The 24,629-nt window shown below is 41.2% G+C and overlaps 1 protein-coding gene and 1 pseudogene across 1 annotated transcript; both read left to right on the forward strand.

Annotated features, from left to right (window-relative positions):
• The window catches only part of LOC126787230 (uncharacterized), a 191,615-nt pseudogene that overhangs the window by 28,757 nt on the left and 138,229 nt on the right, over positions 1-24,629 (forward strand).
• LOC126787820 (serrate RNA effector molecule) lies at positions 16,850-24,500 on the forward strand. Its single transcript, XM_050513731.1, has 12 exons — positions 16,850-17,351; positions 17,568-17,686; positions 19,776-19,833; positions 20,107-20,181; positions 20,277-20,351; positions 20,423-20,470; positions 20,609-20,677; positions 20,756-21,553; positions 21,826-21,874; positions 23,005-23,276; positions 23,366-23,548; positions 24,142-24,500. The coding sequence occupies exons 1-12, from the start codon at positions 16,915-16,917 to the stop codon at positions 24,200-24,202; spliced, it is 2,244 nt and encodes a 747-aa protein (XP_050369688.1). The 5' UTR covers positions 16,850-16,914; the 3' UTR covers positions 24,203-24,500.

Below are 24,629 nucleotides of genomic sequence, written 5' to 3' on the forward strand. Positions count from 1 at the left end.
TTGCATCTAGTGGAGGGTATGAAGAAATCAATGCCCTGGGTTATCAAGGAGGTCAGAGGTACAACCCATATTCAAATACCTACAATCCTGGCCTACGTGATCATCCTAACTTTCGGTGGTCCAACAATGAAAATGTACTAAGGCCACATCAGAATCAAATGCAATTCGGGTCTCGTCCGGCTGGTTTGTTTAGACCACAAGCTCTGCTACTCAATGTACCACCTCCAAATGTGGCTGCTACTCCTAATTATGATGAGTTGTTGAAGTCCTTAGCTGCTGGGCAAAGTCAGTTGAACACCGTTACTCAAACTTTGGTCGTGGGTTAACAAGCAAATAGCAAGGACATTGCGGAACTGAAAACGCATATGGGCCAGGTAGTGGACTTCATGGGCCGATTTTCTGAGTAAGGGAAGCTGCCTAGTGGTGTCATACCAAACCCAAGGAATGAGCAAGCCCAAGCTATCATGACAAGGAGTGGGCTCGAGCTTAAGGAGAGCCCAAATGTTGCAAAGAAGGCCCATACGGCCCATGAGCAAGAAAGTGACGAATTTCCTATAAAGATGGACTTGGAGAAAGATCCAGCTACCTCCAAGAAAGAGATGGTGCTGCCCCATGATGCACCCAAAGGTACAATTCCTAACTCAAGTGATTTAGTTAATACTAATCTCATTTTGTGTGTACCTTTCCCTTCTAGGTTTGCAAAGAGCAAAAAGGATAAATCTGATGAGGAGGTGTTGGAAGTCTTTAGGAAGGTGGAAGTTAACCTTCCATTGTTGGAGTGCATCAAGCAAATTCCCAAGTATGCGAAATTTCTTAAGGAGCTTTGCACTTCAAGAAAGAAGACTAGGAAGGAGAAGGTAGTGAAGATGAATGAGACAGTTTCAGCTGTCATCCAAAGGAAGCTATCCCCTAAGATGAAGGACCCCGGAAGTTTCTCTGTCCCATGCAAAATTGGTAACACGTTATTTAACAATGTTATGCTTGATCTAGGTGCTTCAATAAATGTTATGCCATATAATGTTTATCAATCACTAGGATTAGGACCTTTAAAGAATGATAACGTGATTATTCAATTAGCTGATCGATCTAACAAGTACCCTAAGGGGTATGTTGAGGATGTCCTTGTGCAGGTCAGTCACTTGATTTTCCCTGCAGATTTTTATGTGCTAGACATGGAGGTATCACCCTTGGAGACAACTCCACTGCTTTTGGGGAGACCATTCATGAGGACTGCTAGGACATGTATCGATGTGGCCAATGGGAGTTTATCAATGGAATTTGATGGAGATGTTATCAGCTTCAATGTTTTTGAGGCTATGAAATACCCAGTTTCTGACCTTAACTCGTGCTCTGTTATTGATGTTGTTGATTCTATTACACAGGTTATGTCAGAAACGTTGGAAGCATAGCAATTAGCTATGGAGCAAGGGGCCGGATTTGACAAGCATGAGGACCGTGTCCCAAGAGAGGAGTGGGCTGATCTTGAGCCTAAGATTTTCAAAATTATTTGTGAGCTTGAAGCTCAACAATACAAAAGGTATCCCTCTTTCTTGTCAATTCCCATTTCCACTAACAAATTGTTACCATCTATGGTTCAGGCCCCAAAGTTAGATTTGAAGCAGCTTCCAGATCATTTGAAGTATGTGTACCTTGGAAATGATGATACTCTACCAGTTATTGTGTCATCAACGCTGAGTGAGCAGCAGGAAGCTAGATTGATTGATGTGCTTAAGAGGAACAAAATCGCTATTGGATGGACTTTGGCGGATATCAAGGGAATCAGCCCTACAACTTGTGTTCATAGGATCTTATTGGAGGATGGCGCCAAGCCTACACGTGATGCTCAGAGGAGATTGCACCCACCAATGATGAAAATCGTAAAAGATGAGCTGATCAAGCTGCTTGATTGTGGAGTGATCTATCCTATCTCGGACAGTCGGTGAATTTCGCCAATGCAAGTTGTGCCTAAGAAGAGTGGGGTAACTGTTGTGAAAAATGAGGCGAATGAGTTAGTACCCCAGAGGTTGGTGACCGGTCATAGGATGTGTATTGATTATAGGAAGCTGAATGCTACAACACGCAAGGATCACATGCATTTACCGTTCATGGACCAGATGTTGGAAAGATTAGCCGAGCACGAGTTCTTTTGTTTTCTAGATGGGTATAATGGCTACAACCAGATATGCATTCATCCGGAAGATCAAGAGAAGACGACATTTACATGTCCATTTGGCACTTTTGCCTATCGACGCATGCCCTTTGGGTTGTGCAACGCACCAGGTACGTTTCAGCGATGTATGCTTGCTATTTTCTCTGACTTTATCAAAAATATCATTGAGGTCTTTATGGATGATTTTAGTGTATATGGTAAAGACTTTGATGCATGTTTAGAGAATTTAGAGTTAATATTGAAAAGGTGTGTAGAAACTAACCTTGTGCTTAATTGGGAAAATGTCATTTCATGGTTAATCAAGGGATAGTTTTAGGACATATTGTATCTGCTAAGGGTATTCAGGTAGACAAGGCTAAGGTTGATATTGTGCATCACTTACCCTCTCCCATAACTGTGAGAGAGGTTCGTTCTTTCCTTGGTCATGCAGGATTTTATAGGAGATTCATCAAGGATTTTTCCATGGTGGCGAGACCTATGTGTACCCTATTGCAGAAGGATATGCCGTTCATATGGGATGATGCATGTGAGAAAGCGTTTGTGAAGTTGAAGGAGTTGTTGACTAGTGCACCCAGCATTTGTCCTCCGGATTGGAACCTGCCCTTTGAGTTGATGTGCGATGCTTCAGATTATGCAGTTGGGGCGGTGTTGGGCCAAAGAAAAGAAAATAAGCCCGTAGTGATCTACTATGCATCTAGGACTCTTAATGAGGCCCAGATGAATTATTCGACTACAAAAAAAAGAACTTTTGGCTGTAATCTTTGCTTTAGAAAAATTTCGATCATATCTTTTGCATTCTAAAGTTGTTGCGTATTCTAACCATGCAGCCTTAAGGTATTTGATGACAAAGAAGGATGCTATGCCCAGATTGATCCGGTGGATACTGTTGATTCAAGAGTTTGACCTTGAGATTCGAGACAAGACGGGAAGTGAGAATGTGGTGGCTGATCATTTGAGTAGGATCGTGCGAGATGAGGAAAGAGAGCCACTACGTGAGACTTTCCCAGATGAGCAACTCTTTGGGATAGAGGTAAGTGTGCATTGGTATGCAGATATTGTCAATTATTTAGTTACTAGGGACTTTCCTAATACACTTTCACATGCTAATAAGGCTAAATTGAAGAAAATGGCTAGATACTATATTTGGGATGAATCGCATTTATGGAAACAATGTAGTGATCAAGTCATTAGGAGATGTGTCCCGGAGAATGAGCATAGGACAATTTTTAACTTCTGTCATAGTGAGGCATGTGTAGGTCATTTTGGGCCTCGTAGAACAGCTTTAAAGGTGTTGGAATGTGGTTTCTATTGGCCTTCTATTTTCAAGGATGCATATTTGTGTTTGTGTTTCTTGTGATAGGTGTCAACGAACTGGTAATATTGGTAAGAGAGATCAAATGCCCTTATCTCCCATTATAATTGTCGAAATTTTTGATGTATGGGGCATTGATTGCATGGGTCCATTTCCTTCATCTAGAGGTTTCTTGTATATCTTATTAGCTGTTGATTATGTGTCGAAGTGGGTGGAAGCAAAGGCCACCAGGACTAATGATTCGAAAGTGGTTGCAGGTTTCTTGAGAACTAACATATTTTGCAGGTTTGGAGTACCAAGAGTTTTGATAAGTGATGGAGGTTCTCATTTCTGCAACAGGACAATTGAGGCATTGCTCAAGAAGTATGGAGTAACCCACAAGGTTTCGACACCATATCATCCTCAAACAAGCGGCATGGCAGAAGTGTCCAACATAGAGATCAAAGGAATTCTGGAGAAAACTGTAGGTCCAACAAGGAAGGATTGGAGTGATCGATTGGACGATACATTATGGGCCTACAGAACTGCGTACAAGACGCCTATTGGGATGTCACCATTCAGATTGGTGTATGGGAAGGCATGTCACCTTCCAGTGGAGTTAGAGCACAGAGCATGGTGGGCGGTGAAGACATTCAACATGGACAAGGATGCAGTCGGTCTTCATAGGAAATTGCAGCTCAATGAGCTTGAGGAGATAAGAAATAACGCCTATGATGCTGCATAGATTTACAAGGAGAAAACGAGAGCTTATCATGACAAGATGATTCGTGGGAAATAGTTTGTAGTTGGTCAAAAAGTTTTTTTATTCCATTCTAGACTTAAACTTTTTCCTGGCAAATTACGTTCTCGTTGGGTTGGTCCATTTGTTGTTACTAATGTGTTTGCTCATGGTGCTATTGAAATTAAAAGTGACAAAACAGGTCAGACGTTCAAGGTGAATGGGCATCGACTTAAGCCCTACTATGAATCTTTTGAAGAGCACACGTATGAAGAGACGAGTGTGAGAGATGCGCCAAAAGATGTATGAGCATGAGAGAGTCTAGGCTGAGAGACTTTAAAACTCAAGCGATGCATGGGAGGCAACTCATTTCAACCGTACCTGTGGAGGAGTCGTCTACGGGAGTTTGCATTTTCTTATCCCTTCACTCTTATGGTTGAATTGAATATGTATTGATGTGTGATCTTAGTCTATACTTATGAATTACATTCTGATTATTGAGCTTACATTGAGGACAATGTAATTTTCTAAATGTGGGGTATGGTTGCATGATCATTGTTTGCTGATTTTTGCTTTGATTTCATGTTAAAAACGAAAAAGAAAGAAAAAATTCGAAAAAATGTTTAAAAATTCGAAAAAAAGGTGTTGTTTTGAGTCTTAGGATGCCCCTAAAGTCTAGGATGATTATGTCTCTAAATGCATAGATGATGGTTTTGCATTTCATAAGAATTGAATTGTAAGTTTCATTGATAATGTGGATTTGGTATGAACATGTGAGATTTTGATTGAATGTAATATGACATACATGTTTGGTTAGTTTAAGTACATAACAACCTGTGAGTTTTGAGCCTATATATGCTTTCTTCTTGAGTGATAATATGAAATTTCGTGATTGTTTTGTGAACCTCATTATTCTTTGCATATTCAATGACTAGTGCCATATCTTTTAATGGACTCTAGAATTTACTAGAACTCATCTTTTGTGATTGTTGAAACTTTTAAGTCATAAAATGCTCTGATTTTGAAAGGGATTTATGGATCATTTCTAGGATTACCACCACTTTAGCCAAACAGCCATATATCCCTATATGTGCCCTGTTTGGGACCCCTTAGTTGAACCGCATTTGAGCCTACATTGAGCCTTTCTTCATCACCTATGTTATCTCCATGCTTAGTATAGTTACCTCTACCTTGTTCTATAGACTTGGCAGTACTTTTGTTGAGATGTTGTTGTGATGATGTATGAAATAAGTGTGGGGTGGAAGACATGAGAAAAATATATATGAACAAGCTTTTAAGCATGCCGAAAAAAAATGAATGAATGAAAAAGAAAAAAATATGTATGAATTCGGCAATACATGAAAAGGAAAGAAAAAAAGATGTTGTCTTCTATTTGTGATTTGAAGTTGACTTGTAATTGAAGGTCTAAAAATGTTTATTTGACCTTTGTCCATATTCACTTTGTGGTTTAAATGATGATTGAGCCCAACTTGTTATATTTAGCCATTGATGGTGTGTGGTGTCATAAGGATGGTGTTTTATTCTGCTAAGTCTATAGGATTACCTTTGTGATTCCTTGATATTTCATGCCTCTAGCTAAGCCTAAACATTCACCTTATCAAATGATCCTAATGATTCTTAAAATGAGCAAAACTTGGTTTGTGGAAATGATCACAAGAGTTGAGCATATGGTTTTGGTCCATTTGTGCACTTAGTGGTTAAATGAGGTTTTCTTTTTGTTATTCACAAAGTGCTTTCATTTGATGAAATATGCAAGCTATTTGATGCTTTCTTATCCTTTCTCTTGCATATACTTGTGTGTGAATCATAACCATGAATCTGAGTGAAAAGAAGAGAGTATGCATTGTGAGGAGGATTTAATTGACTAAACATATTATGTGCTTATTGTCTCATTTCTTACTTATTCATACTATGAAACATATTTATGAAACTTGGAATTTATGTGCTTACATTCAAATGCTTTAACTTGAAAGCTATGTGTTTTGAGATTCTAAGACAATCATTTAGGGGCAATAGTGTTTTGTGTAGTTTTGTTTTGTTTTGCTAAGGGACTAGCAAAAGCCAAGTGTGAGGTAGTTGATAGGAGCACTTTGTGCTACGTTCTTAATATGTTTTTACCTTCATCTGTACTTTGTTTAACCCTTATTGTTGTAATATCGAGTCATTGAGTCACAATAGGAGTCTAGGACGGTTATGGATGTGTTTTTGTGCTTAAACGAGGTAAAAATGAAGAATTAGTCTAGAGTCCTAGTTTGAGTGGGAATCCTTATAGGACTAGGAAACCTAGTTGAACTAGGAGTCTTCATCTTTCTACGTTTTGGTCGCATTGGCGATATCTTGAGAGTCATGTTTGCATTAGGAATCCTTGTTAAACTAGGAAACGTACCATTTTGGAAAAGTCCTACTTGAACTCAAACTCTTATTACGAAACTTTCCTAAATGAACTTTCCTGTTCTAGTAACTTACTTATTCTAGTAAGTTTCCTTTTTGCAAATTAGAAACTTTCCTAATCTAGTTGAGCTCATCTATTACATATGCCTTTTTAAGACAACAAATGTCTAGATTAAGACATAAGTTTCGAAATAGATTATCTCTTCTTATTAATTTCGGTTTTTATTTTCAGATTTGAAGAGATAATTCAAGGAAGAAAAGAGGAGAAGCCGTGCATGATCTTTGAGGAAATTAAGGAGTCTTGCCGTGCTATCCAATTCAGCTTGTGAAAGAAGTCATGTCGTGCTATCCAAATCATCCCATGAGAAGGAGAGTCCAGCCCATGCCGTGTAACCCTAAAAGAAATAGGAGATAAGAGCTTCTTCTACAAGGAAAGCAAGGGCAGCCATTCGATCCAATTAAAAAGAAGAAATCCCAGCCGTGCATACATGGATCAGCCCATCCTAAACCCTAGCAGCCCCTCCTCTCCTCCTTCCTCTATATATAGCTCGGCCTCCCTTCATATTTAGCATCACCATTCTCTCATAAACACAGCCGAAATTCTGCCAAAATCCATCCAGGAAATTCAAGCCAAAAACCTTCATCCATCACCACAAAACCGTGCTCATCTTCCTCCTCTTCCAAATCGAATTCATTCTTGCCGAATCCTAGAAGGTTTCTAAAGTGTGATTCATCCATGGCTTGTAATTTATCTTTTGGTTTTCTGAAATTTTCGAATTCATTGAATGATTTATTGGATGTGATTTTCAGTTTCATATATATAGAATATAATTTCAGACTTCTTTGGTTTTATGTTTTGATTGTATGAACTCATGAGATTTGTATGTTTGCCGTGTATAATGACTTAGGGCAGTAGGTTTCCGAATTGTTTTTAGGTTTTATTTCGATTTATTCCTTGAACTTGTACATCTTAATCAATGCTTGAGGAAGCCAAGGCCATGGTTCTCCTAGGGTTGCGATTTCATTCACCAAAGTGTTCATTGATTGAATATGCGCTTCGTGTTTCAATTATTGATACTTGTTTAGGGTTGTGATAGTTCTAGGAATTTGCATGCTTAATCAAGATGAGTGACGCCATGCTTGCTTACATGTCTCCAATTCGACTTAATGTGCTTATGTGCTACTTTGTTGTTTAACTAGTACGCTTCGTTATGTTGAACTATTTGTAGCATATGTTTAGGATTGAACGCTTCGTTGATTCTAAATAATTAAGAAGTCTTAACGATTAGATGAACCGCTTCAGACTCTAATTAGAATTGGAATTGAAATGGACTTAGATATAATCGAAATAAGTCGCTGCCTATATGTTATTCTATACGTGTTATACATGTTTCGTGAGTGAAATTCGTGTTTTGGTTATGTGATGAATGGTTGATCAATTGTATATAAGTAATTTAGGATTTATTTTAAGTTTGTTCCGGGAGGATTACTATTCTACCCTTATGTGTGTCTTAGCCTAATAGGTTTCCTGTTAGGAGATAGATTAGCATCTCCGTAATAGATTAGGACTCCGAATCCTACGGGATTGTGGTTTTGTAAATGCCTATATATAGGCCACCATATCATTCAATAATACACAATTATTTCATCCTGCATCACGTTATCACGCACTTTGCCCTAAAACCCTGAACTTTTAGAGCCCTAATTTTTTTTTCTCTCTCTTCTCCTCCGCCGGCCGCCGTCGATTCCAAGCTCCGGCATCTCCTCGCCGGCGCACCTCCTGCTCGCCGCCCCTGCAGCCGCCGCATCGCTGCCCCTACAACCCCCCCCCCCCCCCCCGCAGCCCCGCCCCGCATGCAGCCCTTCCCGCAGCCCCTGCAGCCAGCCCCTGCACGCTGCCCCTGCAGCCCCTGCCCGCAGCCCTGCACGCGGCCCAGCCCCTGCAGCCAGCCCCGCAACACCACAGGGTCTCCTCCGCATTCGCTCCGCAAAAACACCTTTTTGCCCCGCAAGTCATTCAAAATTGCTCCTCCCGCATATTCACGCAAGAGACGTGAAATTCACAAGCAAGGACTTCGCTCAAGAGAAGCTACTCCCGTATACTACAAACCTTCAAAGGTAAATTTTTCATAAACGTTCCTACTTTTGAACGTATAGATATATTATATCGGGCGCTATTAGCCTTCTTCTTCTCTTAATTCCGGCCTTTCTTATAACGCCGATGAGACTATAGAGGGATGGGTTTCCCCTCTTGGTCGATGTTTTCTGTGTGACGGTCCTGGGGGAGTCACGATTGTTTTGAAAGGGAAGTTAATCGATTTTCGTGTGGTCGCCTGAGTGCACCGCTGTTTTGGGTGCGATCATGAGTATCGCCGCTTGCATTGATTTTTTCTTGTGACCATATACGTCACCCCTTCTAATTCCTATTATACTTGAATCTAATCGATTCCGTATCTGTTTTGTAGATGTCATCGCCATCTCGACCGGAATTTGGCCTTCTTGATCTAGAAGGAAAGGAATACCACCACTGGGTTTCCGACATGGAACTCGCTTTCGAGAGCCGAGGGATTGAAGGCATGTTTGCCGACCCTCCTGCTGATTTCCCACCCATGGCTAAGACTCAGACTCTCATCTTCATGAGACGTCACATCCATGCAACTCTCAAGAGGCAATACTTGAACGTAAAAGATCCTAAAGAATTATAGGATAAACTACGCTTGCGGTACAACAACGTTCATGATAAGCTTCTTCCTGAATTGACCGTTAGATGGGATAACATCCGTCTATTGGACTATAAGAGAGTGGATGATTTCAATCAGGATATGCTATGCTTGCAATCCGATCTTGGCACCGTTGGTGTCATCAAGACCGACCTAGATCTTCTCAATAAGACATTGGACACGTTTCCAATCAACTATGAGGTTCAAGCTCATACGTACCGCACTCATGTAGAGGAAGGGAAGATCCGGTCTTTTGCCGACTTAATGGCACTCTTGGCTAAGAAGGAGAGACATTCTGAGATTCTCCTCAACATCAACAATAGACCTGTTGGCACTAAAAGAATTTCTACGCCACAGTCTAACTATGGGAAAGCTCCTAAGCAAAAGAATCAATCAAGGAACGCTCCATATCAGCACCAAAATAACAACTCTCGTGGTGGGAGGCAACAAGGCCGATCTCGGCCTCGGTCCAATACTTGGACCCGTGATGGTGGCGGCGCCGCACCCTCTGGGGGAGGCCGTCCCCATCCCAAGCTCCAAGGAGGCCGTGCGCCTCCTAATGCCTCCACTTCCGGTAATGGCAAGTCTCCATGCTTCAAATGTGGCTCTTTCAAGCACTTTAATCGCGATTGTCGCGCTAGCAAAGAGATGATCAAGGCTTACTCCGCCTACAAGAAGTTTTTACAACCCGAATCGAATCATGTGGATGAGGACCATGAGATCGAGACTCACCATATCTCCATGAAGCCCGAGCCCCTTGCTTCTAAGGCTAGGCCTCCGGTTGCTACCATGGATACTTCCGACTTTGATTAGTCGTTTTAGCTTCTTTGGCTTTATGATTCAAGTATTGTTATGGCTGACCGCCATTGTTATTTTCATTGACTTTGTAATAGTCTTTTGATTTTGGAATTAGAAGTTCATGTGTGATGTATTAAAGATTGGCATTCAATAAAATTTCTCATTTCTTGCTTACAAGACGATCTCTTTGAGAATTTTATTTACCTGACACTTAGCATGATGATCAACGTGTGCAACTCATGTGGTTTTTAAATTGGACGCTTTTGGGTCACATGGGACCCAATAGCACTACATTGTGAATTTGGAACTTAAAATTCGGAAAACGAACCTCGGAACGTCGAAAACGACGTGGTTTTGCCTTGGCCGGACCCGGTTACTATTCCAGCATTTCCGGCACGTTTTGCCGGCGTATTCGCCGTCTTCCGGCCATTTCCCGGCGTTCCGGCACCGCCACCCGGTTCCTGACGGCGTCCCCTGTCGGACCTGAAGTTCCGGCCTCCATACCGGCCAGTTCCGACCGCCGCCGGCCGGTTTTCCGGCAATCGGTGCCGCCGGTTTTCCAACGAGTTTTTCGATGATTTTTTCCGTCGTTTCTCGTCATTTTTCGACATATTGCAGCAGTCCCTGCTGCCACGTTTTCCTCATCCAAAATTCACCCGGTTTTGAGTTCTTTTGACATGGTTTTCCGGTTTGTTTTTCCGGTTTTCTCCAAGTCCGTTATATGCACTCACCGGTACTCTTTGTGTGTGTTTTCCACACCATTTTTGGATGGTTTATACCACCCTAGTTTACTGTTTGGTATTTCACTGCTTCAATACCATGATTTCCAACTCTTTAGTTGAAGAATGTAGTACTATTGCCATGTGATACATTTGATGGGATCGACCTTTGTTCTGATTCCCATTCTTACAATATCTTACGGCGTATTGTATAGAATTGTTCCCGTGTCGCTGACTCTCTTAATTGTCATTTTGTAGATGTCCCGCGGTGAAATCGAATGTCTAGCTGATTGCGGAACCACCCACACTGTCCTTCGGCACATGCAGTTGTTCACAGATCTAGTGTTTTCGACTTCTTCGATGACTAGAATGATTGGCTCGAAATCCATCATTCAAGGAAGAGGCACAACTTCTTTCATGTTGCCTAATGGTACGACTCTTAACGTCGTAGACGCTCTTTATGCGCCGAAGTCTCCCCGCACCTTGCTAAGTTTTAAGGACATACGTGCCAATGGTTTTCACCTCGATACTTATGTTGAGAATGGAGAGGAATATCTTTGTGTTACCTCTGAGAAAGCAGGCCATCGCCGCATCTTAGAGAAGATGAAGAGTCTTGGGAATGGTTTGTATCTTACTTCCATTCAGATCTTTGAATCATATGCGGTTGAACGGAACTTTTGTGATTCGGACTCTTATATGCTTTGGCATGCCCGTCTCGGGCACCCTGGACGTGATATGATTATCAGAATTCTTAAGAATTCACATGGTCATCCATTTTCAAGTCCCGGAAGCGATTGGAGGATCACCTCACCCGTGCTCCGCACGGTGAGGCCGTGCCTACCCATGCACCGCATGGTGTGGCCGAGCATGCCTCACTCGGCAGCTCCACGGCTTTCATGCCGTTGGTGGCGGCATCCCCTCCTTCACAAGAGCTTGTGATGCCTCCCGTGCTTTCAAATGCCTCCATGGCAATTTCTGATGCCCATCACTCGTTTTGCAAAGCTTGTTCTCTTGCTAAATTTCAAGGAAGTCCTTCTTTTGCTAAGGCTTCAACCGAGAACATTTCATTCTTACAACGTATCCAAGGTGACATTTGTGGACCTATCCAACCAGAATGCGGACCTTTTCGATATTTTATGGTATTGGTTGATGCATCGACACGTTGGTCACATGTCGCTTTGCTATCCACAAGGAATGCTGCATTTGCCAAGTTATTAGCTGAGATCATCAAACTTCGGGCTCACCACCCCGATTATCCTATCAAATCCATTCGTTTGGATAATGCTGGAGAATTCACCTCTAAAACTTTTGATGATTACTGCATGTCTATTGGGATCGAAATTGAACATCCCGTTCCTCATGTTCATTCACAGAACGGTATAGCAGAGGCTACCATCAAGCGTATTTAGCTTGTTGCTCGGGCAATGGTTATGGGTACTAACCTGCCAGTCTCTGCGTGGGGATATGCAGTGTTGCATGCAGCGACACTTATTCGTTTCTGACCCGCGGCTAACCAAGCGTTTAGTGCGTACCAGATGGTAACTGGTTACGAACCCAATATTTCACACTTACGCATCTTTGGTTGCGCCGTTTATGTGCCTATTACACCTCCGCTGCGTACTAAGATGGGTCCTCAGAGACGATTAGGTATCTATGTTGGCTATAATTCCCCAACGATTGTCCGCTACTTAGAACCAACCACCAGAGATCTCTTTACTGCAAGATTTGCAGATTGTCACTTTGATGAGACATGCTTCCCGTCGTTAGGGGGAGATGTGAATGTTATCATTCCAAATGAACGTCAGGAATTGACGTGGTGTGTCCCCACTATGTCTCATTATGATCCCCGCACTGCCCAAAGTGAGTTAGAAGTGCAACGCATTATCGACCTCCAGAAAGTCGCGGATTCGATGCCCGACGGCTTTGTAGATATTGCTAAAGTGACGAGATCAAACATACCTGCTGCGAACGTACCGGCACGGTTGGATGTCCCGAAATACGGGCGTGGAAGACAAGCTCCTGGACCTAGCAACGTTGGCACCGCCCCTGACAGTGGGACGGAGGCCGGCGGCGGCACCACCGTACGCCGTGGTGTTGCCGGCGCCCCTTGTGGCGATGATGCCGAGATGGCCCGGCATGGAGCAGCTTCGGCCTCGGCTCCTCAAAGAAAAAGGGGGAGACCGATAAACTCTAGGGATTCAAAACCTAGAAAGAAGCAAATGACTAAGGCACATCGCGTCATCAACGATGAATCACCATCGTATGAAGTTGTCTCTGATTACAGCTATGTCCATGAATCAACTCAAGTGTTACCGTGGGACGCTATGGAACCTTGTTTGATGCCAGAGAACAACGAAATCTCAGTGAACTACACAAGTGAGCAGTCGGTCCGAAACCGAGCCACTACATGCATTGATGACGTTTTCGCTTATTCCGTCGCACATGAGATCATATCTGAAGACGACGTTGAACCTCGCTCTCTAGATGAATGCGAACGTAGAGCAGATTGGCCGAAGTGGAAGGAAGCAATCCAGGTAGAACTTGACTCATTAGCGAAGCGAGAAGTCTTCGGAAAGGTTGAATTGACTCCAAGAGATGTCAAACCTGTTGGACATAAATGGGTCTTCGTTCGTAAGCGTAATGAGATGAACGAGATCGTGCGCTATAAGGCAAGACTCGTAGCGCAAAGATTCTCACAACGACCTGGTATTGACTATGAAGAGACTTATTCTCCTGTTATGGACATCATTACCTTCCGCTACCTTATTAGTCTGGTAGTGTCCGAAAGACTAAACATGCAGCTTATGGATGTGGTCACAGCTTATCTCTATGGGGATCTTGACGCAGAGATATACATGAAAGCTCCAGAGGGACTACCTTTACCTCCATCAAGTGCCTCCAGACCACGGAGTGCTCATGCAGTCAGATTACATCATTCAGTGTACGGGTTAAAGCAATCCGGAGGAATGTGGTACAATCGGTTGCATCAATACTTGGTGAGAAGGGGTTACAAGAATGATGAACTATGCCCATGCGTGTTCATACGAAAGACAAATTCCGGATTCGTCATCGTTGCGGTCTACGTTGATGACATGAACATAATCGGTACTCTTGATGAGATTGAAGAGACCGTGTCTTATTTGAAGTCAGAATTTGAAATGAAAGACCTAGGGAGGACGAAATTCTGTCTCGGCCTTGAGCTTGTGCATAGGGCCGACGGCATCTTAGTGCATCAGTCAAATTACACGCAGAAGATGCTTCGACGTTTCAATATGGATCTATGCAGTCCATTGTCTACTCCCATGGTCGTCCGAAGTCTAGATATCAAGAAGGATCCCTTCCGTCCTAAAGAGGATGATGAAGAAGTTCTTGGTCTTGAAGTTCCATACCTTAGTGCGATTGGGGCACTATTGTATCTTGCTCAATGCACTAGACCGGACATATCTTTCGCAGTGAACTTATTAGCTAGATTTAGCTCCGCGCCTATGCTACGTCATTGGAATGGAATCAAGCATTTGTTTCGATACTTGAAAGGTTCCCTTGACATGGGATTGTTCTACCCCTATTGCAGAGAGAACACCGCCACGGTATCTCCCCACACCACCGCCGTCGCCGACCTCGGCCTTGCCGCCGTACGCCGCAGCGATGCCGCCGGCCGCCATGGCGTGGAGACCGTGCGCGGTGCCGAGAGCAGCAACCGGTCCCGTGCAGCTCTTTCCCCCGATGCAAAGACTCCAAACAACTTGTTAGTTGGTTATGCCGACGCAGGGTACCTCTCTGACCCTCACAAGGCTCGTTCTCAAACCGGTTATGTGTTCACCATTGGGAATACGGCGATATCTTGGAGATCCACAAAGCAAACTCTTGTTGCTACTTCTTCGAATCACGCGGAGATCATCGCTCTCCATGAAGCAGTTAAAGAATGTGTTTGGCTACGATCACTTGTTCGCCATATTCGTGATTCTTGTGGATTAGTCTCTACAACTGATCAACCTACGTGCATTTATGAAGATAATGCTGCTTGCATAGAGCAGACAAAGTTAGGTTTCATCAAGGGAGACAACACCAAGCATATTTCGTCTAAGTTCTTCTACAACGTTCAACAACAGAAGTTCTTGAATGTTCAGATCAATCAAGTGAGTTCAGAATCCAATGTTGCGGATTTGTTCACCAAGTCTTTGCCTAAATCTACTTTTGTGAAACATGTGAAGAGCATTGGGATGCGTCGTTTATCGAAACACTAGAGTTTGGTAGACTTCAGGGGGAGTCTACATCACATGTTAAGATCCTTAAGTAGTTGGTGCGTTGTGCTCTTTTTCCCTTCGATCAAGCTTTTGTTTTACCCAAGAGGTTTTTGTTTTGCTTGACAAGGTTTTTACCGAGGCAACGATATGTGCACCATGCAACCTAGGCATGCGACACAAGGGGGAGTGTTCCGGGAGAATTAATATTCTACCCTTATGTGTGTCTTAGCCTAATAGGTTTCATGTTAGGAGATAGATTAGCATCTCCGTAATAGATTAGGACTCCGAATCTTACGAGATTGTGGTTTTGTAAATGCCTATATATAGGCCACCATATCATTCAATAATACACAATTATTTCATCCTGCATAAAAGTTGTAGTTTTAGAATCCAAATCAAATCCCCCCAATAACATGATAAGTGTTGAGGCCCTTTTGATTCCCCGGACTGAACGATCCATGCTTATTATATACTAACGATGATGTTTTACAGGGTATTTTATAGACGTTCTAACAAAACGCTCTATCATATATTGTAGTGAAAAAATGAAATCTGTATTGGAACATAGTGAGTTGTAGAAGAAAATGAGTTCGGGTAATGAGTTTAAGCACATCTAGTATTTTATATTTATGAGTCAAAGCAATATTTATTTACTTAAGTTTAAGATAATCCAAACTAAAAAAAAAAAACTACCTGGCGATAAAAGACCACTATATATCTGTTTGCCTTGAACTTTATATTTCACATTAAACTTTTCTAACCAACAACAAAATTTGTATGATATATTATAGGTTCTGCAGACCAGAAGATGGAATGGTGTTACCATCCATACAATCTGAGGAAAAAAATATGATGACAATTTCTGATATATATGAAATAGACCCCGGCCTCACAGTTCCATTTTTGTCTAAATTGCGGAGTAAATGGGCTTCTAGAATTCAATTCAATTTAATTGAAGGCCTAACTAAGAATCTAATTGAGTAGAAAAGCAATCAAACCAAACAAAACTACTCTCCCAAACCTAAAACAGAAGCACCCAACTCCAATTCTAAACAGGCACAACAACAAACGAAAGAAAAAACAAACAAATGATCTAAGGAAACCCATTTTTCAACTAAATGATCCAAGCAATATCATCACCCAATCAACACAAACCAAAAAAGTAAAAGAAAAAAGCTAACAGAAAATGAATCACTCAAAGCAATAGAAGTAACAATACCCGATCTTGCTCTGTCGATGAAGTTCGAAAATATATTCCACACCCGAGGTCGCTGATGACAGTTTCAACCCTAAAAATGACGATCCCAAATCAAAATAGAGTTAATTTCAAATGAAAGTGAATCGATGGGAAAAAAAAGATGAAATTCGGATCATGAGCTGCAGAAAAAAATAAATTTATGAGATAAGAAAGAGGAAGAGACTGAGAATGACACACAGAAACCCAGGTGGACTACCTACGATCGAAAAGAGAGACAGGGAAGAGAGCAGAGCAGAGCAGAGCAGAGAGAGAGAGAGAAGGGACCAAAAACAACCGAATATGATATATCAGCTAACTGGGTAAATAAGAATAGGTACAAGGGTAAAAAAGTCATGAACAGTCTATGAACACCCCACTCAAAAATAGTATATACTAAATGTATTTTGATTCATGCCTCGTGCATGTGACACTTAATAATCACATGACTTGTTCACGCTGGATTAGCCAAATCGAGTCTTTAACCCAGACCTACGCCCTGTCGACGTGGTCTGTCATCTCCGTTTTTATTCTAGGGTTTCACTCTCTCTCTCTCTCTGAATCAATCACAATCCCAAAACCAAGCCATGGCCGAGATCATGAACATGCCCGTCGACTCCTTGGACCGCCGTCGCGACCGCAAAGACAAATCCTCCGAAGAGCCCCCTCCTCCTCCACCTCCTCAATCCTCCTCCCCGTCCCAACAACAACCGCCGCCGCCGCAACAGCCCTCCCGACGACGCGACCGAGACGAAAAGGAGAGGGAGAGGGACCTCGACCGCCCGCCTCGCCGCCCGGACTACTACGAACGGGGAAATCGCTCCCCTCCGCCTCCGAGGGAGAGAGATAGAGACAACAGGGATTACAAGCGCCGCGGCAGCCTCAGTCCCCCGCCTCCCTATAGAGACCGCGGCCGGCACTCGCCGCCTCCGTTTAAGCGCTCTAGGAGGGAAGATGGAGGCTACGACGGCAGGCGAGGGAGTCCCCGAGGCGGCGGCTTTGGACCTGGAGGAGGTGATCGGAGGTCTGTGAGCTCTGGCTTGAGTTTCGATAACTTAGTGCTTTGTTTACTCTTTACTTAGAAAATGGTCTTGATTGTTTAGATATCTCAATGTGCCGTCGAGTTACAGCAGCTTAGGTCTTAACATGATTGATTGCCTTGATAGTTTGGATTGTTGGCTTCAGGTGATATCATTATCTTCATTTCGATTTAAATTTGCTTGATCTGTTGATGTCATAGGTCTGGATATGATTATGCAAGTGGATATGAGCGGGAGATGGGGGGTAGACCTGGTTATGGTGATGATAGGCCTCATGGTCGTTATGCTGGACGCTCATCTGGTGGCTATGGTCCTTCTGGTAAACCACCTTATTAATCAGTATAGCCAGTAGTTGGCCTTAAGCCTAGCTGTGTTACGGAATCGTTGTTCTTAATTGATATTTGCATCTACTCTTTTAATATTACGAATTGAATTGGGTTATCTTGTATACAACATAATCACTTTTTATCTGCCATGTAGTTAGTACCCATCACTAGGATGTACAACAAGGTGTGCAAGTACATTAGCCAGTTCTTATTGTTTCTGTAGTCATCTAGGTTCTGAGAATTTAGTCTTTTGGGAGCGACTCTCTGAACTTATCATGAGTATGACTTAATGTGCACTGGATAGAACCTATTATTATTAGGTAAAACTGATCCAATCTACATCTTCTTGTTGTGCTTGGAAAGATGAAAGGTCAACTGCTGAAGATGATTTTTTTTTGTTTAAGTCCTTGTGAAATACCCATCTTCTATCACATATTTTAATGAAAGCCATATACTTGGTGATTTACACTTTTTGATTTCATGGCAAGACAGAAATGACAAAGATCGGCCACGGTTGATGTTGTTGTATATCACCCGTTTAATTTTGCAATGAATATTAATAAATGATGTGCAGACACAATGTGTTTGCGTGCACACACACGTGCGCATTTAGACAAGTTGAATTTTATTAGAATCACTAGAAATGCAAGTTCTAACTACTGCGTGGGTTGAAGGAGGGTGAGGTTTCTCTTCTTGTTTGTGTGGGGGTGAATATCAACATGTATTTGTGTGGTATGAAATGTTTTTGGTCAAGCTGTAATGAGAAAATCAAAGACGGCTAATCTTGAATTCCTTTAAATTCGATTTAAGGGTAGCAATATTGCTCTGACAATTTTAATCACTTGGTATCACCTGGGCATTGTTGTTATTGTTGCCCATTTTTATTCTTTTATAAGATGAGTGGGATAGTCTTTGACCTATGTTGCACGGACACGCGAAAATGGTCGCGTATTGCGTGTCAGACACGGACACGCGGACACGCGCAAATACGCTCGGACACGCGTGTCTGATTTTGGACACGCGGTGGACACGTGAGTGTCCGAGTTGGACACGTGTGTGTCCGGACTGGACACGAAAATAACAAGGACACGCAGGGGTATAATTGAGATTTAACAGAAAAACAGAAAAAACATAAACATTAGGTCATCCAGCCTTCACAACCGCATTCGTTTTCCTCGGAAGTTTCCGAGAATTGGGTGCCTGGTGATGAACATTTATCAAATGATGAACATTTATTGGAACTTAGAAACTTAATATCTGCAGATAACAACATTCAAATTAGATGACAGGAAAACTAGAATTATGTCTAGTTTGAATGTGGATTGACTAAGTTTTAATTTTAAAAACTATATTATTAATATAAAATTTAATTAACGTGTCCACTACGTGTCCAAGTCGGACACTTGAGATTTTGACGTGTCCGCGTATCGTATCGTGTCGAATACGGACACACGTGTCCGTATCCGTGCAACATAGTCTTTGACTAATTTGGTTCAGCTATGGAGAGGGCTAGTTCCAGTTAGTATGTGATGTGATGTGTGTTTGTTGTAAATTTTGGTCATGTGGCGCTACGCTGCGCACGTTTCACTTTTAGTTCTGACATATCACATGGACTCTCTTATAAATAGTGGTGAAGACTGTACTAATGAAATTGGCATGGTTGGGGATAAAGGTTTGAAAGTGTGTATGAGATGTTGCTATTTAATCGCAAACAACAGGTGATCGGTGTTGGGGCTGGAAGCAAGTTAATTATTTTTTCTTTACATGACTTTTTTTTGGTTGGCTTGGTTAATAGTTGCTGAAGTTGTCAGAGTTGGCAAGTCGCGGATGGTTTTTCTGTTAATTGTGGTTCCAAACGCAAAAGCACATGCATACAAATATAGATGCTAGTGGTTTAATCATATTCTCATTGTTGTTATACTCTCATACCACTTCTCCATTGTTTGGTAGAAATGGTCTTTTGGTGTTGTATTTTCTGGTACTGTCATTATTTTCTGTTGGTTACAACTCATTTTGAGTGGCTATGTTTTCAGTTTGATTATTCCCTGAATTAGAAGATCTCAGTATTTCCCTTCTTTTCAGACTGGGATTCAGGACGTGCTGGTTTTGGCGATGCTTCCAATACTGGGGCCACTCAAAGGTCAGCTATTGTTCGCGTTTTGTATTTCCATTGAGCGTACATGTTTGTCTGTTTCATCCGGCAATCTCCTCATGTTTTGTTGAGAATGAGATATGAAAGTTATTTGGTTTATCCTTGATATAAAAATTGTCCTTTTTTATTGTTTACCTAATTGTTTTTACTTTTTGTTCATGTATAGCCATATAATTCTTGCAATGGGGGATTTTTCTTAATTAAGAACTATAATTATATCGATATGAGTAGTAGTGTGATGTACCAATTGATATTTTACAGAGAAGGCTTGATGTCATACAAACAATTCATCCAAGAACTGGAAGATGACATTTTGCCAGCTGAAGCTGAGCGCAGGTAGGGAGTTTGATGTTCCCCGGATTTCTATTGTATGCATCAAGTTTTGATATTGTTTAGAATAATCAGGTATTTACAACTTATTAATTATGCAGATATCAAGAATACAGGGCAGAGTATATATCGACTCAGAAGCGAGCTTATTTTAATGCTCATAAAGAAGAGGAATGGTAATTAATGTCACTCTTTTTTTTTTGGTTGGTTGAGCTGTGTATTTCTAACACAATGCTTGTGCCTGTAGGCTAAAAGACAAATATCATCCCACAAACTTACTTACTGTAATTGAAAGGTAAGCTCTTTTTACATTTAAGGAATTTTCTTTTTCTATGCTGTATTTAAGTTGAGGAAGTTTTGTAGGTCCAAAATTATCTATGGAACTGTTCATTTATTTGGGCATTGATTTTTTTTTTTTGAAATATCTCTCTAGGAGAAATGAAATATCACGGAAAACGGCAAAGGAATTTCTGCTTGAACTACAAAGTGGATCCTTAGACTTGTAAGAAAACTCAACTTGATTGGTATGTCTTATGCCTATTACATCAGACTAATAGATTTATTGATCGTTTGGATACAGAGGTCCAGGTTCCTCAGCCTCAAATAAATCTGGACATACTAGTGAACCGAATTCTGATGATGAAGCTGATGTGGATGGCAAAAGAAGACGTCATGGGATAGAGCCGAATAGAGAAAATGATCTTGTTTCTACTGCTCCTAAGGCTCACCCAGTCAGTTCTGATCCAAGGCGTATACGATTTGACGTTGAACAAGCTCAAGCCCTTGTCCGCAAACTTGACTCTGAAAAAGGAATTGTTGAGAATGTCTTGTGTGTACCTGAGAATGACAAAATGAACAGAGAAAAATCTCATGGTGGTTCCACTGGTCCTGTTGTTATTGTACGTGGTTTGACATCTGTTAAGGGCCTAGAGGGTGTTGAGCTACTTGACACCCTTATCACCTATCTTTGGCGCGTACATGGTGTAGATTATTATGGGATGATTGAGTCAAACGATGCTAAAGGTTTGAGGCATGTGAGAGTAGAGGCAAAAGGTTCCGATGTAGGTAGTAATGGAGCCGAGTGGGAAAAGAAATTAGACTTGCATTGGCAAGAGAGATTGCACAGTCAAGATCCCTTGGAAGTAATGACTGCCAAGGATAAGATAGAAGCTGCTGCTTTACAAGGCCTAGATCCCTTTGTGCGGAAGATTAGGGATGAAAAGTATGGCTGGAAGTATGGTTGTGGTGCCAAGGGTTGCACTAAGCTCTTTCATGCTGCTGAATTTGTTCACAAACATCTCAAGTTAAAACACCCTGAGCTACTGGTGGATGTCACTGTGAAAATGCGGGAGGATATATATTTTCAGAATTACATGAAGTATGTGATTTCTTTTACCAAAATACGTTTGCAGTTGATACCAAATTTTATTTATAATCTCTAGCACTTTGTATATAGTAATCTTGGACCTCTGATAAATAAACGTCAAAGAAAAAAGATTGACTATAGGAGATGGGTATACAGTATTTCTACAGATATCTGAATTTATAGTATCAGACTACCAGTGGATAGATAGTAGATAGAAGATGGATAGACTATTATACCTGCAGATATTTCTTTGCTGAAGTATAACAATATGACTTCATTTACAGTGATGCAGAGGCGCCGGGTGGAACTCCTGTTATGCAGCAATTGATATTGGTATGGATTAAGTATTTACTCTAGTCAGGTTGCTTGTATGATATTGCTGAATTATGGAATGTTTGTAAATGCATGGAAAAAGCAGAAAACATGCTGTGAAATGCCTGAATGGCAAGCAAGTACATGCCATCCATTAATCTGTTTGTTATTTACTTGACTTTTCTGGTCACTTCCAAGTTCCTAGTCATGTTTGCTTTTCCATACTAGGGTAGGTATAATAGATGCTAAAGTAACATAATGTAACGAAACAGCAATAGTTTGTAAAGGTTATGAAGGGCACCTAACAAGATTGGGAAGTTGCTATTACTCTTCAGTTCTGTTGTTTATGTCAATGTTTTCTGTTTGCTGTACTTGGATTCCATAGAGGTGCCATTCGGTAAAATGCATAGTTGGACTATTCTGCTATTACATGTCAAGCTTACAAATATATGTTCCTTCAATTTCTCTGCGGCTCCTTAGAACAGTCAATTCTGTTAAAGGGCTACATTATATACAAAATATGGCAAGCTATTTTGAGCTGGAAGTACAAAAAAAGTCAATTTTTTTGGGGTTCACTTTTGTGCAACTGTAGATTGGACTAGATCCTCATTCACAGCCATAAACCTTCATAAATGGGTTGGATTTGTTATCTTACTATTTTCCGTAATGAAATCTTATTTTTATGAAGATGACTTGCAAGTATTATTGCATGGTTGTTTTGAGATCATGCCTATTGTCAGTCATTCTGTTTTGGGTTTCCTTGTAATGGTTCCCTGTCCTTTGCTTCTGATGGGCAGTCCTTCAATGTATATTTACTACCGTGATTGCTTGGCTTCAACATGTATCTTTTATTTTATTTTTTAATATAGTTCTTTGTTCATTATTAATTTTTGGTGAAATGTGTAGATTTTTTATGCACATTTAGTTTAAGCTTCCCTACAGGTAGGCAATGTGAATGAGTTCGTCTATACCTGCATGCATTTAAATAAACACATGAACCAAGAATGCCAAAATCAGTAATGAAATTGTTTAATCAAGTCTTCAAATATGTTATGCTTCAAATTAATTATTAAAGTCGGTTGAGTGTTTGCTCCTTTAGCTATGCAACATAGATTTTCCTTCATAATGATTAAATCTTATTTATCATGTAGAGGGATAAACCACAGAGACGCAGGCCAGGTATGGAGAATAGATTGAAAGATGAGCGTGGTAATCGAAGAGAACGAGATAACCGAGCCAATGGTGGTGAGAGGTATGATAATATGCAACAAGGTGAATTCCAGTCCAACAATGATGGCCAAGATGGAGGAAATCATGATGAACCAATGTATGATAATTTTGGTGGACAAGGCATGCATGGTGGTCCTCCTTTCACATCAGATATGAACCCACCACCTGTATTGATGCCTGTGCCTGGTGCTGGGTATGTTGCCCATTGAATTCTGTCTAATCTTCAGACTGAAGTTGTAAGTTGCTTTTCCTTATCATATTTTGTTTTTATTCCAATTGCAGTCCACTTGGGCCTTTCGTTCCTGCTCCACCTGAAGTCGCAATGCAGATGCTGCGAGATCAAGGTGGTCCTCCACCCTTTGAAGGCAGTGGTAGAAATATGTGGGCTGGACCTCAAATGAGTGGGCCAGCCCCTATTCTTGCTTTGTCCCCAGCTTTTCGGCAGGATCCTCGACGTTTAAGAAGGTACTTTCTGTATGAGCCATTTCTAGTACTGGTTTCTGTACTTGATTGTTGTTTTAGCGCTTCAGCTACACTATGCTGATTTTTTTTATTGAAATTATTTGCTATTTGTTTTATCCACGACATTAGGCGCTTAGGGGAGTTAAAAACTTCATTGGTGGGGGGAATTAGGAAACATACCCAGCTTGTGCTACTAGATATTGATGAAAAATATTGGTTTCTTTTCTCCTGAGAAGACCAAAAGATACAATTGAAGACGACTGGAGTAAAATAAACCCCAACATGTGTACCAACCCTTCCTTTTTTATGGTGTCAACCTAAGCAAAAATTATCCGGCTTGAACTCTTTCTCTCCATTTGTAGCCTATTTGGTTTTACTTCAAGGTGTCTGTTATACTGCTCGAAAAGAAGTTGATTGAAGTGGTGCTTTTTTAGATACATGGTGTCTGTTGTACTGCTGTAACCCTGACTATTTCTTTGAACTTTGATACTCAAACCACAAATTCTTGTCTTATGATGCATTTCAAGCGCTAGCCATAATGCTTGTATGTTTTTGTTCCCTTTTTTCTGTTAATTGGTTGAAGTCAACTTTTACAGTTATCAAGATCTTGATGCACCTGAGGATGAAGTCACAGTGATAGACTACAGGAGCTTGTAGATAGTTTCCAACTGTATAATTGCAACTTGCTTCACAGGCAAACTTTTGTACGTTCCCTGTGAGTTACGTTGAATGCACTCATTTTTGTTGATGAGGGTATTTCTTGTTAAGGTCATTAGCAAGATGTGCTGTTGGTGATTTAACTCACTATTCTGTTGCTACCTTTGATTCCCCGAGATTCTGACCGGTAATTAATTAATGTTTTCCGGGTCGGATATTGGTTGGTCTGAAAATATTTGCTTATGGTTGTAAATTGGAGTTGTGGAGAACAGATTTTAAGCGACTCTACATTCCTTTTCATTTAAGCTTCTGCTATTGGATGTCAATGACTAATGGTGTTTTTCTAATAGTGTATCAATTAGAGAAGTCTGGTTCAATTTAATTATTATGGTTTTTCTCACAGTATTTGTACACTTTCTGCGAGCGC

Source organism: Argentina anserina, chromosome 3 (genome assembly GCF_933775445.1).
Source record: "Argentina anserina chromosome 3, drPotAnse1.1, whole genome shotgun sequence".
NCBI classification, from domain to species: domain Eukaryota; kingdom Viridiplantae; phylum Streptophyta; class Magnoliopsida; order Rosales; family Rosaceae; genus Argentina; species Argentina anserina.

Bases quoted from the DNA above. Each gene is read 5' to 3' on its own strand.
- LOC126787820 (XM_050513731.1), top strand. From the start codon at position 16,915: ATGGCCGAGATCATGAACATGCCCGTCGACTCCTTGGACCGCCGTCGC. The intron at 19,834-20,106 runs GTCAGCTATTGT...GATATTTTACAG, and splicing joins AATACTGGGGCCACTCAAAG to AGAAGGCTTGATGTCATACA. The intron at 20,182-20,276 runs GTAGGGAGTTTG...TTAATTATGCAG, and splicing joins CCAGCTGAAGCTGAGCGCAG to ATATCAAGAATACAGGGCAG.